At 51.9% G+C, this 18,553-nt stretch overlaps 8 protein-coding genes across 8 annotated transcripts; 2 read left to right on the forward strand and 6 right to left on the reverse strand.

The window, feature by feature from the left end:
* Positions 1–64: 64 nt before the first annotated feature.
* On the reverse strand, positions 65–2,329 carry UHO2_07328 (uncharacterized protein; the record flags this gene model as incomplete). The annotated part of the gene is made up of 1 exon (XM_041560631.1): positions 65–2,329. The coding sequence occupies one exon, from the start codon at positions 2,327–2,329 to the stop codon at positions 65–67; it is 2,265 nt and encodes a 754-aa protein (XP_041416565.1).
* Positions 2,330–3,027: 698 nt separating this feature from the next.
* UHO2_07329 (uncharacterized protein) lies at positions 3,028–4,475 on the reverse strand (the record flags this gene model as incomplete). Its single annotated transcript, XM_041560632.1, has 2 exons — positions 3,028–4,028; positions 4,154–4,475. 2 exons carry the CDS (start codon positions 4,473–4,475, stop codon positions 3,028–3,030), a joined length of 1,323 nt encoding a protein of 440 aa, XP_041416566.1.
* A 597-nt stretch (positions 4,476–5,072) lies between these two features.
* UHO2_07330 (putative Protein EFR3) lies at positions 5,073–8,255 on the reverse strand (the record flags this gene model as incomplete). The annotated part of the gene is made up of 1 exon (XM_041560633.1): positions 5,073–8,255. One exon carries the CDS (start codon positions 8,253–8,255, stop codon positions 5,073–5,075), a length of 3,183 nt encoding a protein of 1,060 aa, XP_041416567.1.
* A 1,441-nt stretch (positions 8,256–9,696) lies between these two features.
* UHO2_07331 (uncharacterized protein) lies at positions 9,697–11,481 on the forward strand (the record flags this gene model as incomplete). Its single annotated transcript, XM_041560634.1, has 1 exon — positions 9,697–11,481. The coding sequence occupies one exon, from the start codon at positions 9,697–9,699 to the stop codon at positions 11,479–11,481; it is 1,785 nt and encodes a 594-aa protein (XP_041416568.1).
* Positions 11,482–11,588: 107 nt separating this feature from the next.
* UHO2_07332 (uncharacterized protein) lies at positions 11,589–12,746 on the reverse strand (the record flags this gene model as incomplete). Its single annotated transcript, XM_041560635.1, has 1 exon — positions 11,589–12,746. The coding sequence occupies one exon, from the start codon at positions 12,744–12,746 to the stop codon at positions 11,589–11,591; it is 1,158 nt and encodes a 385-aa protein (XP_041416569.1).
* Positions 12,747–13,108: 362 nt separating this feature from the next.
* On the forward strand, positions 13,109–14,404 carry UHO2_07333 (uncharacterized protein; the record flags this gene model as incomplete). Its single annotated transcript, XM_041560636.1, has 1 exon — positions 13,109–14,404. The coding sequence occupies one exon, from the start codon at positions 13,109–13,111 to the stop codon at positions 14,402–14,404; it is 1,296 nt and encodes a 431-aa protein (XP_041416570.1).
* A 167-nt stretch (positions 14,405–14,571) lies between these two features.
* On the reverse strand, positions 14,572–15,264 carry UHO2_07334 (uncharacterized protein; the record flags this gene model as incomplete). The annotated part of the gene is made up of 1 exon (XM_041560637.1): positions 14,572–15,264. One exon carries the CDS (start codon positions 15,262–15,264, stop codon positions 14,572–14,574), a length of 693 nt encoding a protein of 230 aa, XP_041416571.1.
* A 1,081-nt stretch (positions 15,265–16,345) lies between these two features.
* On the reverse strand, positions 16,346–18,331 carry UHO2_07335 (uncharacterized protein; the record flags this gene model as incomplete). The annotated part of the gene is made up of 1 exon (XM_041560638.1): positions 16,346–18,331. One exon carries the CDS (start codon positions 18,329–18,331, stop codon positions 16,346–16,348), a length of 1,986 nt encoding a protein of 661 aa, XP_041416572.1.
* Positions 18,332–18,553: the final 222 nt, after the last annotated feature.

Below are 18,553 nucleotides of genomic sequence, written 5' to 3' on the forward strand. Positions count from 1 at the left end.
TGCTTGATGCAGTCTTACACATTTGAAAAAGAGAGTCGTGAATGTCAGAGTTGTGTAGCTACAGTCAGTATGACGTCCACCAGATGAGTGAGAGGAGGGTGAAGTGTGCGATCCAACACCCGACCGAAGCTCTACCCCTTCTTTGCGGAGAGACGGAAGAAGAGAGGTGGATGAGGGCGAGCAGAATGATCAGTGTGTTTGCTATCGTTTCCACCGGTCCTTTTCTCTCACCCCCTTTGACTGCGGTGGAGAATGAAATGAGGGTTGGGGAGAGACACCTAACCAGCGCAACAGCGATTGCTTTTCTTTCTTTCGTCACCAATCCTCGAATCAAAGTTTCAGGCGCGATCCCGATCGGTGATGTATGACGATCCCTCGGTAGGGGTGGTAAAGCAGCTGGCCTATACAACGCCAACGAAACACCTTCTCCTCCACTTTGCTTAACACCGTAAGCTTGAGCTCGGAAACTTGTCCTACCACCTTTGCCTCTACCCTCACCTCTGCCTTGTTTCGCTTGATGCAAAACACCAAGTATCTCTTCACAACTCGGCCTTCGTGAAGGGTCAACATCTAACATTCTCTCCAACAGTCCTAACAACACTTGATCCCCCCTTCCCCCCTTCTTCCCCGCTCCACTTGCCCTCCTAAAACCCTTATATCTCCCAATTTCACCCCTGAGTCTCTCCACATCTGCCACCTCGCCATAAGGCAGCCTAAAAAAGAGTAGGAGATGAAGTATCATCCCCACACTCCAAATATCAGCTTTGCTACTCAACTCTCTCAACTTTCCTGTTTTGGGGTCAGAGACGATCGTTTCTGGACTCATGTACTCCATCGTTCCCGTATGACCTGATCGTGTGCGGGTCCAGTTGTCATGGAGATGCAAAGAAGAGCCAAAGTCGGATAAGAGCGCACGCGGGATGAGGGAATCTTCATCCCAATGCAGCAAAACATTACCCGGTTTGATGTCCAAATGGAGTATCCCGCGATTATGAAGGAAGGATAGACCGGAGACTATGTCGTGGATGAGAGAGTAGATTTCTTCTGTGCGGAGAAGGTGGACTCCCACTCCCGCACTTGCCTCACTTTCAGTGGAGAAGCAAGGAGGAGACGAGGAGGTGGGTTGGGTTTGGCGAGTTGCACGGCGCTGTCGTAAAGCAGCTTTCAGCCTCTCAATTTTCCTCCTATCCACTGGACTCGCTTCTTTTTCAACCTTCTCTTCCCCACTCTTGTCCACCGGTGTTTCAACCCCTGTGGGCCGTGGAGAAGAATCACGCTTCTCCCCCGCTCTCGCACTAATCCAATCAGCCAAACTACCCGCATTAGCCGCCATCATGAGCACAAACAGTGTCGGCACTTGCGGTTGAAACTTCCCCAAGCTACACCTCTCTATCCACGCGTGTTGATAATGGATCAAATGTGGATGATGCAAGCTTTCCATCAGATGGACTTCGTTTAAGCTCTGGAGTAGAGACGAAGCGTGGTCTCCAACGGGGATTTTTTTGATGGCGTATTTGCCGAGTTTGTTGTTGTTGAGAATGTGTTGGCATAGGAACACTTGTCCACGCGCACCTCGACCAAGAGGGTGAAGTTCGATGAAGAATCGTGAGTAGTAGCCTTGTGCGGATGATGTTGAGGGTATGGGATCAGAGGTAGGGTGAGGAGTGGAGGAGAGGGGGGTTGAGGTGCCTGATACAGGTGAAAATCTTTGCTGGGGTGTTGATGGTCGAGAAGGGCTGTTGCTGTGCGGGGTGGTGTTTGCTTGTGCTAAGAGACGGAAGTAGTTGGGGGCCATGAATGATGGCGAGTCCCCCTCATACCCCGCCGTCGCATCTTGGGCTTCTTCTTCGAATCGATGACCGAATCCCCCCCCCTCCTCCTCATCATCATCGTGGGGAATCGACCAGGGACGAGCACAAGTAGGACAAACCACCTGCACTCCCTCGCCCGCCTTATTCCTCCCTCTTGTTGCCGTTGCGGGGGTTAACGACCTCGTAAATCGCTTCAAAAGACTTTGACTCCGGTGCGGTACAAGAGGTGCCTCCCCCGACCCAGGCTCTGACCCTTCAGACGCATCATACTGCCGAGAAGGATGTCGCTTTTGAAGCGAAAGCTCGTTCGAAGAAGGATCGTAATATGCGGTTTGATCTCTAGTTCGCAATATGATCTGTAGATCGCTGGGGCGTGGAGCTGGGACTAGATCACGACTGCTCGATGCACCTGATATTATCGAAGAGGAAGGCGATGAATCGGAATCGATGATACGTGACGTTACCCACCCTAATTCAGACGCCCTGCTGAGTGGTGAGGGTGGATGAATTGACCCCATCGTGCCCGGTTTATGCTTTTGTTAAAAGGTTGTTGGAGGGAGCAAGCTGGACATCGTCTGCCCTTAAAAACTTGACCCGAAGGGTCGCTTCACATGGTTCGTGCCGATCTTTGAAGGTCGAGTTGGATCTTGCGCTCTTCGCTGAACGGTGTCGTTGCGTGCGATGACGGAAGTTGAAGATGAAGATGAAAAAAGGAGGAGGAGGATTGGTGGCACATGAGCACGTGTGGGTTGCTGCACGTGACTTGGCGACATGGCGTGCGCATCTGGGCTAGATTGAGGGTCAGCGAGCCACCTCGCTGACCCTCAATCTAACATGGCTTCTGTATCGTCCGACTGATCCCCTTCTGTGCGGCCGTGTGAGTCAGGCTGGGATTAAAGCTCAGCCTTTTGGTCAGGGCCCAAATCGAAGCTGCCGGCCCCAATTCCAGCTTCTCAGTCATCCAGGCCGAAGCTGCTTCGGATTCGGCAACGCCATACGCAGTCACTCATCCTGTTCATATTGCAACACTTGACATCGTCTTCATCGTTATCGAGACACATTCATCGGCACAGCAACGTCATGTCAAGCTTCATGTGTGTATTGCAGGAAACCGATCCAAAGAGAAGAGGAACCGTGTGTGTATGTATCAAGTGGTGTGCAACGGCAATGCCTGTAACATTGCCCATTCTCATCACCAGCGCCACTGCGTCTCGCCTTACTTGAGACTAATACTAACACTAGCCAAAGTCCCAGGCAGCTCCTCACTTGCTTGCATCCACAAAAAGTAGACACTACCCACACTCGCCAGCACCAGCAACAAAACACTGCTCGCCAACAGTACGAACTCTGTACTGATATCCTTTTTCTCACACGCCGCACCGGCCCAGTAGACTTTCTTTCCCTTCCTCACTTCTGTTGCTTTGCATTGGCATCGGTAACACGGTTTACCGCCTTTGGAGGTTTTCACTGCCTCACCATGGCCTGAGCAGCTGTTTGTGGCTTTTTCGAGGTCTGTGGCTGAAGTGAAGCACGTAGAGAGGAGGTTGGAGGGGAGGCGGGAGGGGAAGGGGGAGGCGGAGGGTTTAGATTCCAATGCGTCTTGCGAACTGAGTGCGGAGTCGAAGGAAAGTTGGCGTTTGAACGGAAGGAGGAGATCGGAGCGTTTAGCGAGGTGTGGAACCGCACCAGAGCCGTTCGAGGAAGAAGTGACGACGAAAGCAATCGATGCAGCACGACCTTGACTTTCCGATTTAGCCTCAAACAGCGAAGTAATCTTTTCAACTGCCTCCTGAACCCATTTCTTCGCTTTTGCGTACTCGACGCTATCAGCTCCATACGTGGATTCAACCTCTTGCAGGCCTGCAAAACGCAAAGGCTGGAGGGAGAGATCCTCGTTTTTACCGGACGACTCGAGCTTAGCAAGGAGTGCTTCAGCCGATCGAAGCTCTTTTTCAAGTTTGCTGAATGCGGTGGATTTCAACTCGGATGCTTCCTGGGACCATTTGGAGGCAGCGGAGTGGGAAGTGGTGCTGAGCCAATCGATGCTAGCGCTGAATCCGTCCATGAAGGTCCCCGCGAGGTGGGAGAAGGCGGAGTCGGAGGATTTGAGGATTTGCGAGACGGAGGAGAGATAGCTATCAAAGAGGGCGTCGAAGGAGTTGGAGTTGGGAGAGGTAGAGATAGTGTGCGTTGGGGAGAGATGGCTTGGGATCACATCTATCAGAACCGAAAAAGAAAGAGAAAAAAAAGGAAGAGATGTCAGCATGCATGCACTCCATTGAGCATTGTTCAACAAATGCTGTCGAAGCAATATCACGGGTTGGAAGGAGGGGGGCACTCGCCATCATACGCAGACCCGTGCATAAGCACAAGCAACCTATTCTGCTCTTGCTCATGTCCATCGAACAATCGTTCCACCATCACACGTTGGTCCACCTCCTCGTTGGAATACAGCAAATGAGCCCACATCTCCGTCTCATCCTTCTGGTCCAATGCATCACCGGTGTTGATGTGATGCGAAAGAACACGATCTGCCTCTTCTGCACTGATACGGATAGGTGCTGCGATGTTGCGTGCGGGCGAGAGGTAGAGGCTTGTCTTTGCCGATGCGCCTGCTACGGCCAACGCTAGTGGCGCAAGCGTGAGGTTGGAGATGCGGACCATGGTGAGTTTGTGGCCTCGTGCTGGCGGTCCAAGGGCGAGGTGGTAAGAGAAGGAGATGATGTGGGGGCGAGGGAAGAAGGAGGAAGATGGCGATGAGGAGAAATGGCATCTACGACCATCATTCTGCTCAGACGCGCACTTTTGCTGGCCTGCACTGACACACACTCTTTTGACACTCGAAATGCGATGCGTGAGCCCCCTGTGTGCTTGTTCTACTGTTCTGCTGTTCTGCTGTGGAAATCGTTGGGCGTCCGTGCGAAATTCCTTTGTTCAGCTCCAAAGAAAAGCGGCGATAATTATGTTGTTAGACCGCGCCAATCATCTTGAACCGAAAATTCAAGGCTGCATCCCTTACAACTCTGTCAGATGATCCATCGCTCTATACCAACATCACAGTCGGATGCTTTCTTTCCAACCACTCAGCAGTCTTGTGGGAAATGGATCGGTAAGGTTTAACCAGATCAGAACCACGACCTAAGCAATCGGGATAACGACAGTGATATAGGCAGCACAACAAACATGCGCCTTGAACAACCTAAAACGAATGTGTGATGCAACCCCAATCCGAAACAACAAAACGAAAGTGGAAAGGGATTCTTAGGAAGCATAAGGAGGACTGATTGGCGCTACCCCACCAGCACCCGTAGCACCGACATTCTTACTCTTGATCTCCGACAATGAACTATCCGGACCTAAACGCGAAACATTCTCATCCACTCCTACCTTCAACGAATCCAGAATAGCCACCGCACTGGTACCATTATTACCATTCGAGCTGCCGATGGTAGGTCCACGTCGCGACTCCCTTCTATGAGCACGGCGGTTGTCCACGTCAGCAGGGCTTAATCCCCCATCGTCGCTGTATCCATTCGCATGCTTGGCCGAGTTGGGGGAGACGGATCCGAGAGCTTCTCGAAGGTCGTTAACACTAGTCGAGGCGGCTGAGATGCTGAGACGATTGGGTCTGTTGACCGAGGCAGAGGAAGCGTTGCTGCCGTTGACGAGGGCATCGTTGATAGGGGTGAACGAGGCTCGGCGAGAAGGTTGCTGAGATGCAGAAGCCAGCGAGGATTGAGCGTAGGGGCTGGATCCAGCAAAAGCTTCATCTACGGCCATGTTGACGTTCCAATCGCGTTCCAACCATCGCTTCAACACAGTTGCGTCCAAACGAGTGGCAGACTGCAACTTTGAGCTTGAGGCCAAACTGCTGATGACCGAACTGCCATCGATCCAAGGCGAACTGGAGCTGCTCGATTCACCAGCAGCGTTGATTCCGCCGCCAACCACCGAGAAGGGCACCACCTCGGGAGGCAAGGTCAAACCAGCAGCGGGGGACGGTCCAGGTTCGATACCGAGCGAAGGGATCTGCGCCAACACGTTCTGCGCTGCCTTCGAAACGGAGCTCACATCGAACGTCTCGCCCAACTTGGCCAATACCCGAGCTGCAACCATGCGCGACGAAAGACGACGCTGGTTAAACCCAGTGTTCACCGTCGCACCGTTGACGACGAGTCGACTGCCAGCATCCCTGTCAAGCGCAATCAGCATCGGTGTCAATGCCAAAGCAGCACTGCAGGGAAGAGCGGTCACGAGGTGCTCGAGCGCCTGAGCTGCAGCAACATAGTCAATGGGCAATGCTGCACTAGCTTCACCCGCCGAAGCACCTGAAGCATCGCTGTTGAGCGAACCAGGTCGACCAGGGTCAGCATTGATGCGATCCAACTGCGGCAAAAGCTCCAACGGCGACTCGCGTAGATTGCTCAGCACTTGAGCGGGAGGAGAAAGACTCTTGCTGAGACACATGACGTGGACTGCAGCGCCGAGAGCATGCACCACGCCGATAGCTTCCCCCACCTTTTCGCTGATGGGAGCAGCAGCGAAGACCGAGCTTTCGCGTTCGAGCTGTTCGCGGTCGAACTCGTCACGGAAGAGTGTGATCAACGTCTGTGCATACGCGAGACGTACGGCATGGTTGGGCGAAGTAAGCAAACTAGCAGTGGCCAAAATTGACGAGGGCAAAACTCGGTTTCGAGTGCCAGCATGGGCAAGACCTAACTTGGTCTCACCCGAAGCAGGTGCTTTGCCCTTGTCATCCTCGGAACCCCCAGCACCGCCGCCTGCTTGCTTGGATGCAGTAGCACCTCCGGCACCACCGTTGCTTCCATCCTTAACATCAACCGCCTTGTGAATTTCACCACTCGACTGATGCGTTGCACGCAGGACACCTTGCAAGCAGAACAACAGAACACGAATACTCTCGTCACGCTGTTCAGGACCTGCATTGGCAAGACGCTGACGGTGAATGTGACTGTTGAGGTCCTGCTGCTGACCACGGTGGACGGCACTGAGGTTGGTGTTGCCCCCCTTGACAGACGCAGCGTCGGAAGCGGTCTCGGGCATCTGAAGTGCAGCAATACGACCAGCAATCTCTTCAACAATGTCGTTGATCTGGTCCGCATAGTAAACATGCGTACCGAGACCGCTAATGCAGTCGACGAGAGGAGGCAACAAACTGTCCCGGGTATCTTTGTAGACTCGACGAACCGCAAGAGCCGAGAGATTGCTCAAGGTGTCGCTTGTGCTGAGACCGATCAAGCTGAGCTGTCCAGTGAGGATGCTGCGCGACATTTCTATCAGCGAAAGATGCTTGGTGGTAGCCTTACCCTCGCAGTTCTCGACTAGGTGATCAACCAGCGTGTCAAGGACAACAAAACGGTACTGAAGTGGAGTCCAGCTGCAGAGAGATTGCGCGAGCCAGCAACACCAGTCGGTATCCTCCCACTGCGAAACGGCTTGACGTCCATCCGAAGGAGCAGGAATCGAAAGTGCAGACTTGTTGTCGAGCCAAACAATGACGTTCTGCACAACGCTCTGGACTTGTGTTGCATCGGCGTGGTGCAGCAAACCTCGGAGTGTTCCGATGGAAGCTGAAACGACATCTTCGGACGAAGGGTCCTTTTCGCCTGCAACATGGGCCGAGATGGAACGAGTAGAACGAATAGCAAGAGGCTTCTTGGAGATGTTGAACTCTGCATAGGTTGGTTCGCCCTCGGAAGCCTTGTTGGATTCGCTGCGGAGCCAGTCGAGAGTGACACGGTTTGCTTTAGCATTCTCGATAAGAGCCGGGGTGATAAGTGCGATAAGCGATTTCGAGTTGGACGAGTAGATAGCATCCGAACCAACAGCACCAGCGAGAGCCCCCAGACCGATGAGTCGAGTACGGTTGCGCTGCTCGGCATCTTCACCCTGCGTAGCATCCACACTGATCGGACGCTCTACAGCAAGACTAGCAAAAGAACGGAGAAGACGTTGGAAGCCATCATCCACAGCGGTCGTTGCAGGGTCGAGGAACGAGGCGAGTGCGTAAAAGGCGCTGGCAGCTCGAGCACTGATCTCGAGATCGCGAGGACGTGCTTGTGTGGCTTGAGCAGCGTCAAGAGCAGAAGCAATGATGGATTGGGCGGGCTTGATAAAGTAATTGAGCGAGGACTTGCATTCGGTGAGCAGGTTCTTGGTGATAGCAAGGGTGATCATCAAGCTGGCTTTTCCCTTGTCAGCAGCAGGACCGGAAGCTTTGGCAGCTCTGGCATCGGCTTGAGCTTTACTGTCGAGCAAGTTGCCGACTTTGGTAAGCTTGGCGGGTTTGTTCTCAGCATAGTAGGTCAGTCGACCAAGCTCGTTCGAGTTGGGACGATACTCTGGGCCCGAAGTGGCAAGGGCTTTAGGAGCTGGGTAGCAGTCATCGACGAGCTTCTTGTGGTTGGATTTTGGGATGCACATGGTGGGCAGTGGCAGGGTTTGCAGGGTATACGTCCGGGAATCCAAGCAGATGTGCTTTACGGTGGATCAGAGCGAGATCTTCGGTTCTCGACTGCCGTGTGGAATCCGTGTTTCCCTTGCGAAGCTTCTTCCGAGTGGTAGTAGTGAAGGCGGTGAATGGATGGATGTCAGATCCAAGTAAGACAAGGTGATCCTCCAAGTGCCTCCTTTGATGAGATTGGGATGCAGGGATGTTGCAAGCCTCGATGAATATGAAATAGATGGTGGGCGGTGAGGAAGAGGATGAGCAAGTTGAAACGGTTGCGAGTGCAAGGGAAAGCGTGGAAGGATGCATCTCACACTTACAACTTTCGATCCGTCCATTTTATTCGATGTGAGTTCTCGGCTCTCTGCTTCTTGGTGTCCGAGCAGCGGATCGCACGTTTTGAAAGTGTGAACAGCTGAAAATGCGGAAAAAAGAGGCCAGTGTGCATTTTGACTTGCACCAGCGTCTTTCGAAGGAGCAGCGAGGTTCTTTTTGCAAGGTTTCAAAAGGGAACAATGCGGAGGAAAGCACCATTGCTGCAGGAGAACATCTCCCCCAAGCCGGAGCCGCATTCTTGGACCGACTCTTCGCAGCGAACAATAAGAGTATCGATCAGCTTCTCACGAATGCCATTCCTGATCATTACCACGGCTCAAGCTTTTGCTCGAGGCTTCATTCCTCGTAACCGAGGCTCGGAAGAACGGACTAAGACGGCATCATTTCGGAGGCTTGGCTTGCTGGTGCGACACCATCTTCGAATTGCGGGGCAAGAAAGTCGTTCGTTCCTTAGCTTGGCGAAAGAGTGAGAGAGAGCTGCGTGAAAGCGGAGTGTTGGTGTTATTATGTCAGGCTGACAGCTGACGACCAACATGTTCAAAACGTCGCTCTAACAGCGGTCGATCCGGAAGACACGTCACCAGCACCAGCAGCAGCACCAGCAGCACCAGCAGCACCAGCAGCAGCGAGATTTCGGTCAATTCGCTGGGAGCGGCAAGACAACGGCCTGCTTTTTCCAGGGCTTGCTTGCAAGTTGGCTGCTGCGGCTCAGTTATCAAGTGCTGTGCAAATGGCATTTATTGTTGGCTATGTGAGGTGCATACTCGACACCGACACACCGACACATGTATGTGGCCACGTCCACGCCACGCAATCAAACCAACACTTTCACTGGACACAACACAACACTGCTTGCCTCTCTTCTATATCTACCACCTTCAAGACCACCGACGCAAGGTCCAACCGTTCAAGAACACTACCAACGAAAGCAAGTCATGTCTTTGCTCTAATCCACCAAGCTTGCACCGATAACCATCGCAAACACTAGCCCGATCTCGGGCATACCGATCCGCTACTGTATTAAGGCGTACAAGGACCATCGCATCGGAATAGCCGTCGCAACACGATACAAGCGCAACCATGGTTTCCCACGCTCGGTCCATCTCTGTCGGCGATGTTCCGACACATGGACGCTCACTTGATCGAATCGGCATCTCGGTCACACTCTTCTTGTTCGCTCTCACGACAATACTCCTTCTCAGCGCTTCACCAACCTCAGTTCTCGCCTCCGCTTCCTCCAGCACAGCAGCTTCTCGACCCGCACTCTTCCGTTCACCCGCATCCGATTCCTCCCGAGGAGCAGATTTCCTCCAGCAAGTACTCACGAAACCCAAGACCCCCTCTCGTCCCTCTTCCGCCACCTTGAGTGAGGGGGAACCAATATGTCGACCCACCGGTCAAATCGAAGATGCATCTTGCGACTACGAAACAGTCGAAACCATCAATTCCCAATTCTTCGATCGACTCGATGCACTTCGGACCACCAATTTCTTCAAGTATTACAAGGTGAACCTTTTCAAAGAATGTCCCTTTTGGAACGAGAATGGGTTTTGTATGAATCAAGCTTGTTCCGTTGAAACGGAACAAGAGGCCAACGTGCCCGAGCAGTTTAGGGTGAACAGGTTGAGTAGTGTCACAACAGCTCTGCCGGGGGATGTGGTTATGACGGGTAGCGATGCCAGTTGTAGCTGTAGTCAAACCGAGTTTTGTCATTTAGACGATCAAGTGGGAGAGGAAGGGGTGTATGTGGATCTGATCAAGAATCCCGAGAGATTCACTGGTTATGCTGGACCAAGTGCGAATAGGGTTTGGAAGAGCATATATGAAGAGAACTGTTTTAACGGGGTCAAGTTTGTCGAGCCGGCTAGACCGCAGAGTTCAGGAGGCACTGGGTTTGTCGATAAGACGGTTTTGCAGAGTAGTCCTTTGGGTGGAGCTGGGTTTAGCGGCTTAGTTTCATCTTTGCAAGCGCCGTTGGATAGTGGTGATAGCGAACAGTGTCTTGAGAAACGAGTCTTTTACAGGATCATCTCGGGATTGCATGCGAGCATTTCGATCCATATCTGCCATGATTTCTTGGACACCAAGACGGGTGAATGGGCTCCCAATCTCGAATGTTTCATTACTAGGATTGCGGAACATCCAGAGCGATTGCAGAACGTCTATTTCGACTATGTTCTCCTCCTTCGTGCTCTTTCCCGTCTTGGTGACTCGAAGGACAACTTCAGCTTGCGTCACGGAGACTCAATCGACGATCCGACCACAATCGCACAACTCGACCAGCTCATCTCCGATGCAAGAGCATGCCCAACAACATTCGACGAAGCACAAATGTTCAATGGCCAAAACCGCGAATCGCTCGAATTAAAGCAAGAGTTCAGGCAACATTTCAGGAATATCTCGGCAATAATGGATTGCGTGGGATGCGACAAGTGCCGACTATGGGGCAAGTTGCAGGTAAATGGAATCGGGACTGCCTTGAAGTTGCTCTTCAATCGCAATGAGGAGGGTGGAGGAGGGGAGGTCAAGTTGCAGAGGAGTGAATTGGTTGCCTTGGTGAATGCCGCGCATAGGATCGCCGAGAGTTTGAGGGCTGTAGAGAGATTTAGAGATATGTATCAGGCGCAGCAGGCCAAGGTGGTAGAAGGGGTGGGGGAGGTGGGGCGTAGGGTGAATGAGACTCGCTCCGAGGCCAAGATGGAAGAGGAGGCGGGTAATGGTGGACTCTCAGGCTGGCTTCACTGGTTGGAGAAGCGAGCAGAACAGAGTATTGAGGCTTGTAAACGGTCCTTGGTGCATTGTCTGCATGCGTTGGGCTTGGCTACTAGCTGGTCGACCTCCAATAGTGAGCATTCTGAGCTCTAACCTCATCCCTTTACCGCAGACACACTCGCATACAGCATCACACATCTTGTACTTGTACCATTCCTTTTAGCAACCTAGAACAAACTTGCCCCTTTTTTTTCCGCTTGCTACAGCTTAGGCTTGTTCTTCGCGAGCGAACTCCTCATCTTCTCCCTAACGTTACTCGCCAGCACCTTTCCCGTCCCTGCACCACCCAAATACCCTAGTCCTGAATACACCGTTGTAGCGGCCGTGATCCACATTAAAGCCGTTATCCCCGCATCGATCCATCGTTTCGCTTGCTGCCCCAAGGATCCCTTCTCTGCGAGCTGTTTTCTCGTCTCTTCTACCATTGGCGATTCTGCTTCGCTTCCCGCTTTCACTCTCTTCTCCACATCAACCCCGTTCGAAAAGCTCAGTCCTGGGCTTGGCTGGTTAGGGAACAAAATCGGATACAATGTCAAAAGTCCCAGCAATAACAACTGCAAAAATGTATTGTACTTGCTAATCTGCGTCGGCGTCACAGTAGCCGATGGCAAACTTGGATTAAAGTACCTTGCCAACGTTTTCGGCGGCTCCAAAGTCCAATACCTGATAATGAAAGCTGAGATGACCAAAGCTATATCCCTCCCGAGAATAATAGAAGCTACAGTCCAGGGTAGTATCCCTGACATGGCCAAAGAGATGACCATGGTTGTGACTAAAGCTTTGTCAGCGGCTGGGTCAGCGATGGAGCCGAATACAGTATATTTCCCTGTACGACGGGCGATATAGCCATCAAGAAGATCGGTGAGAGAGGCGAAGAAGAGAAGGGTTACGGCGGGGACGAAATGGTGGGTGGCGACAAGGTAGCCAATGTAAGGGGTTACGGCGAGGCGAAGCATTGTTAAGAGGTTGGGGATGGTTAGAATGTCTTCTGACAGAGGTTGTTTCGGGTTCGGCGAGGAGGGGGTGGAGGGTTGTGGTGGTGTGGATGGGGTCGGTTGGGAGCGGATGAGGGAGGTTGATGTGAAGTTGCGTACAGCTAGGAGGCAAGTTGCGCGTAGCGAAGGATCGGGGAAGGGTTTCAAGAGAGCATGTGGTTGTTGCAGACCGGGAGTGAATAGTGGTCTTGCTGATGATGCATTGAGTGAGAATGGCCGTAATGAGGTGCTCGAGGATAGTCTCGTGAATAGTAGCGGGGGATGACAGCTGGAAGGCAGCTTGAGGAGCGGAATCGAGGACGTCCGTGCAGCTGCTGTTGCTGCCTGTCGTGACGACCACCGAAGGCCGACATTGAACGTCATCTTGCACAGCTCTTCTCTGTTTTACAGCCTCTGTGCAGGCTTTCTCCTGCGTAGTGGGTTTGCTCTTTTCCTGTCCGAATGCAGTGAGAGGGTTGCGAAGAGATGACAAGGCAACCAAGAAGATGATATGGCGAATCCAAGTTTGACAGCTCTCCAATCCTCCACTTCGACATCCGTCGTTCTTGAACACGGACCCTTTCCTTGCAAAAATCTCGGCTCTCGGCAACACTTCTGTTTGAACCCTTTTGATGTTTCGCGCACGACCCTTTGCACGCTTCTAACTACTTTTTACTCACAACTTGCCTCCCTCCCACACTTGTTCCACTTCTCCCTCGGAAAGAGAAGGGGAGGAGTATTAAGAAATGCACGGCGTCAAACGACAACCCAAATCAGCAACCACCTCCGAAGCCAAAGCAGCACGCAAAGCCAAAGAATCCTCCAAACTCGCCGCATACCTCGAAATCGAACGCACCTTCTTCACCCACAAATCCTCCTCACGCAAAGACCAAACCGCGCTCGAACACACGACGAAACTCCTAACCCTTAACCCGGAGCTATATACCGTTTGGAACTATCGTCGTGAAATCCTCCTTTCCCTTTTCGCGTCTCCCATCGAACAGGCAGCAGAGGGGCAGAAGGAGGATGTGTTTGCGAGTCTACGCGAACCAACACAGCACACCGAAGGAGGAGAAAAGAAGGTGGATGCAGTGGAGGAAGAAGAGAAAAAACATCGCAACAGGAACCTACTCGAAGACGACTTAACTTTGACAGAACACGCATTGCGAGCCCACCCAAAAGTGTATTGGATTTGGAATCATCGAATGTGGTGCTTGACCCAATATCCACCACCGCCAGCAGAGGGAGGAGGGGAAGGATGGGTTTGGGAAAGGGAGTTGAAGTTGGTCGAGAAGATGCTTGATTATGATCCGAGGAATTTTCATGGTTGGAATGGTAGACGGGCTATAGTGCAGCATTTGGCGCTTTCGATTCTCTCTTCCCATTCCAGTACTTCTTGGTCAGTGGTAGCATCGCAGCTTTCTTTCCCATCCCTACTCAGCCGCCCTGAAATCGTGGGAGAAGAAGGAGGGACGAAGGAGATCTTATTGAAATTGGCGGAGAGAGAGTTGAGCTATGCACTACGCAAGATCGAGAGCAACTTTAGCAACTTTTCCGCTTGGCATCAGCGCACCCAACTTCTCCCGCACGTTTGGGCAGCAAAGAATTTAGGCGTGAAGGAGGTGGATGCAAAATTGGATGCAGAGTTTGAGTTGGTCAAACAGGCGATCTATACAGATCCAAGTGATCAAAGCGTTTGGTTCTATCATCGTTGGCTCCTAGACCTCCTCCTCTCGCCACCCTCGCCTGCAGAGGAGAAGGAGGAGGAGAAGGAAGGGAGAAAAGAAAGAAGGGCGAAAGTGATAAAAGAAGAGATTGGAGTGATAGAAGAACTGCTTGAGTTGGAACCGGAGAGCAAGTGGTGTGCTGTCTCGCTTGCTCATTTGTATACGATTCTGGCGGGGTTGGAAGGGAAGGAGGGGGGAGAGAAGGAGGGGGGATGGAAAGGAAAAGCAAAGGGATTATTGGAAAGGTTGATGGAGTTGGATCCTGATCGTGAGGCTCGGTATAGGGATTTATTGGATGGTAAAGCTCATTTCTAGCACCTAATTCATGCTCATTAACCTACGAAGTGACTATCACAGACAGTCAAAGCGAGGACAGCCAAAGGGAGGATTCGTTATGAGATCATGAGATTAACAATGAGTGAGTATCTGATGCGAATGCGAAACAAACAACAGGAAGCAACGTCCCGAATCAAGTAGTGCACCTAGTAAAGGTAGGCGAAAACTCCCTTGCCACCAAGAGGACCAGTAGCCTCGCATTGCGCCTTGCACTCCTTAACAAACTTTGCATTGCACTCAACGCTGTTCTCGGTCTGATGGCATTGTCCACAAGTCACACCATCCCTGCAAAAAGGTTTCTTACCGATACTACCCACCGTCTCACCATCCTTGTTCTTGCAGCTGACCTTCATGTCGGGGCAAATATCGTCCTCATCACCATCCATCACTACACCCCACTTTTGCTTTGCTCCCTCGACACCCTGCTCGACAATGTGGGAGATTTGGTCGGCTTTACCGCCTAGGGGACCACGAGCGGTGCATTGGGTAGCACACTCTTTGATGTACTTGGTGTTGCAGTCGAGGGATTTCTTTTTAGGGTTGCACATGGAGCAAGAGAGACCGCGTCGACAGAAATCTTGCTTGCCCAGATCTCCGACGATTTTGCCATCGCGGACGCATTGCACAGGGAGCTGGGGGCAGATGTCGCCGTCGTCGTCAGAAGAGTGGTGGAACCAGTTGGGCAAAGTTAGAACGCGAGGGGTGGCGGAGAAAGGAACTTGGATAGGGACCGATATTTGGTCGTCGTCTGCGTTGAACGCAAGAGGAGTAGCATTGGTGGTGCTGCTAGCCAAGAGAGCGGCAGAGATGACGAGGAGGGATGCTGAGCTGATCTTCATTGTGATTTGCGTTGCGTGCGTTTAAAGTATGGTGTGTGTTGATGGTAGGATGCTGTGTGGGGAAATCGAGGGTTTAGAGCGAGAGGGGATATATATGAATGTGGCAAACCTACAGAGAAGCCTGAGCGAGGCAGAGAGAGGCAGAGTGACGGAACGTGGGGTTTTAGGGTCACCGTCAGCTTCGGCCAAGAGCGGGAGAAAGTGAGCTCAGTTGCTCGCTAAGCAACTTTAAGCGGATGTGCTCCATTCGAGCTCTCTTTTCCCGCTCGCTTCTCACTAATATGACGGCTCGTGTCTTGCTGCTGACTCCAAAAATACTCACCCAGACCATCGTACGACAGTCAGCTTCCAACCCACAACCCGCAACCAAGTTGCAATCGAAAGCCTTGTTAGCAGCCCGTCATTGTGCCTCACACTCTCCTCCTCTGGCTCGACTCTCGTCTACAGAAGCAGCAGCGCGAGACAGTGTAAAGCGATGCCAAGGCTGGAGAGCGGTGCGGAGGGGACACAAGGATGATGCTAAATTTGGCATCCTCACCTCAGAGTCGCGCGCTCTTTTGGATTTGACGACGTCAGACTGCATCTCAACCCCGCAAAATTTTAGAGCTGCGCGGGAAACGCTTTTTTTGTCGGTATATGTCGACGCGCAGAAATGCCCTTTTCGGCTTCTGCTGAGATTTATGCTCCACGAACGATAAGTTTCTGGTACGAGAAAGCAGCATGCTCGACTGTCACAACTAGGTGTGCAGCAAGAGCAACGAGCTACAACACGGGTTTCGACAGACAGTCACTAGCACTTGAGAAGAATGGTGATGGCATTGTGTTTGCAAAACAAGACAGAACAATGAACCATGGCATTTGGAATGATCAAGACGAAACAGCGACAACGAGGTCTATGGTTGACGCTGAGGTGTTTTGAGATTTCTAAACACATGAAGCTGCTTTAGCCGCAGGGTCAGGAGAATCTTTAGCCGCAGTGTCAGCAGAAGCTTTAGCTGCAGGATCAGCAGATGTTTCTGTCTTTTAGCAGCAGTGACATCGTACTTAGACTCTCCCCGATCGCCAGTATCGGGACCTAAACTCAAACATCTTTAGCCGCAGGGTCAGTAGAATCTTTAGCCGCAGGGTCAGCCTTCTGCGAACCAGCACGAGCAGCATCCTCACTCTCAGCATCCTTCTTTGTGAGCGGCGCAACCGTCTCGGCCTCCCAACTCAAAGTATACAGGCCCGGCATAGTTGTAACCTTTGCCACCATCCCTCTGAAACTGATCACCGCAGTAGCCGCCTCAAACACGTCTGACTCATAGTGATCGTTTTGGTTGAGAAGTACCAACGAAAACCTCGTCACTCCTGGCTTGACACCGTCTTGTCTGAAAGCTTGAGCGAGAAGACGGCCTCCAAGATCGGTATACTCGTCTGTGGATTGGACTCCGATCCTCTTCGAGTAGTTTTTCGAAGCACCTGTGGGTCGAATAGCGGTGGAGAGGTGAGAGAGAACAGCCATGTCCGAAGTGCGTTTGAACAAGGACGAAGTATAGACTGAATCAGTGCCGGTTTTCTTCACGTCGAATACCCTGGATGGTATAATCGACTGGTCTAGCGGCTTCGAACCAGACCTGCTGGGGATTTTAGGCTTGATCTCGGTTGTTTCTTCAGCAGGAGAACGACGACTAAGATCGCGCTTCTTGATCCCGCTATCCTTGTCAGCCTTAGTAGCAGCATTAGCATCCGCCAACGTTTTCGTATGAGTCGGATCGCCTTTGTTCAAATCCGCATCGGTCGACTCGGGCAGTAAGAGGATCGCAGCATTACAGTTCACGCAAACATTCGGAAGATGAGGTGTGGTAAACCCATCTTCATCCTTCCTCAGCACCAGGTTCCACATGATGATACTTCTCGAAGCGTACCTGATCGATCCGATAATCAGTTCTCGTGCAGTGTTCTTCATGTTTTTGTACGGCTCGGAGAAGTATTGCGTGATCTGGGTTTTTTCGGTGAAGTATGTATCTTTCTCGGGATAGGCATCAGCGACGACTTTTTGAGCGCTCGGTGAACCAGCGTATCCGTGCCAAGCAACACCGTTCCAGATCGTAGGATCAGCATTGAGGACTGCAAGCGGATACTCGGTGTTGTCCCAGTTATGATCCCAGGCGAGAAGCTTAAGCGATTTGAAACCTGCTTTGTCAAGTCCATCGCGAACCATTCGTCCAACTTTGACAGCTTGCACGGCGGTCATTTTCATCGTTGGGTACTTGAGTTCCGGGATCAGAGGCTCGTTGAGGAGGGAGAGGGCGTAAATGTTGAGGTTTTCAAGCTTTTTGATGTCGACGACGGATCGAATGAGGTACTTTGCGTAAACTTCCTCCATGCCTGGTTTGAGATTACCGCCGAACAAAGGCTGGTCGGCGTTGGTATTCTCCTTCATCCACCCTGGAGCGCTCCAGGTAGTAGCAAAGAGTTGAATGTTGGGGTTGATAGCAACGACATCTTGCAGAGTCTTCCACAGCTTAGGTGCTTTCTTAATCGTAAACAGCTCCAAATTCGGATCCTCCGATCCATCCTCCGTATCATCATACGTGTAAGGAGAAACACCAAAGTCGCAAGCACCCAGAGGTACACGAACTGCATTCATTCCCACACCACCCCTCTGGTACCACTTCGAATCCTGCGAGAACAGAAGATGGAGCAAGTCATCGTAATCTTTCGGATGCTTCAACTTAAAATCCTGCAGAGTGATGGCGACACTATCGGTAATACCTCCACCGAAAGCATCGACCATCTGGTGAACTTGGTTCTCTTTGATAGAGATACCGATTTGATCGTATTTGTCTTTGTTTTTAACCGAGGATTCGGCAGTGACGTTGACTGATTCGGTGAGGGCAGTACCAGAGACGAACTTGATGCCGGGGTTACTGAATTCTTGGACTTTCGAGGAGTCGTAAGTGGTGCTCCACATTCGGTCTATGATGATGGGTTGGTTGGTTGTGGCTGGGGCGCCAGTGACGAAGCGGGTGGAGAGGGCGATGAAAGCCGCCGCTATGGGGAGGGCTTTCATTGTCGGCCTCATCTTTGTTGACAAGCTGAAGGGAAGGGAAGGGAAGGGACGGTCAGTGGAGGAAGGTTGAATAGGTGAGAAGGAGAGGAACGGTGGTGAGGGGGACAGAGACGGTGGTGAGATGAGAGGAATAGTTGGGAGGACCGTCAAAAATTCGTATCCTTTTATGTTTTGGCGACGACACTCGGAGGAGTGCGAAGCAGGACCCTCTTTCCTTCGTTCGTCTCGGAAGCT

This window comes from Ustilago hordei, assembly GCF_900519145.1.
Source record: "Ustilago hordei strain Uho2 genome assembly, contig: UHO2_contig_26, whole genome shotgun sequence".
NCBI classification, from domain to species: domain Eukaryota; kingdom Fungi; phylum Basidiomycota; class Ustilaginomycetes; order Ustilaginales; family Ustilaginaceae; genus Ustilago; species Ustilago hordei.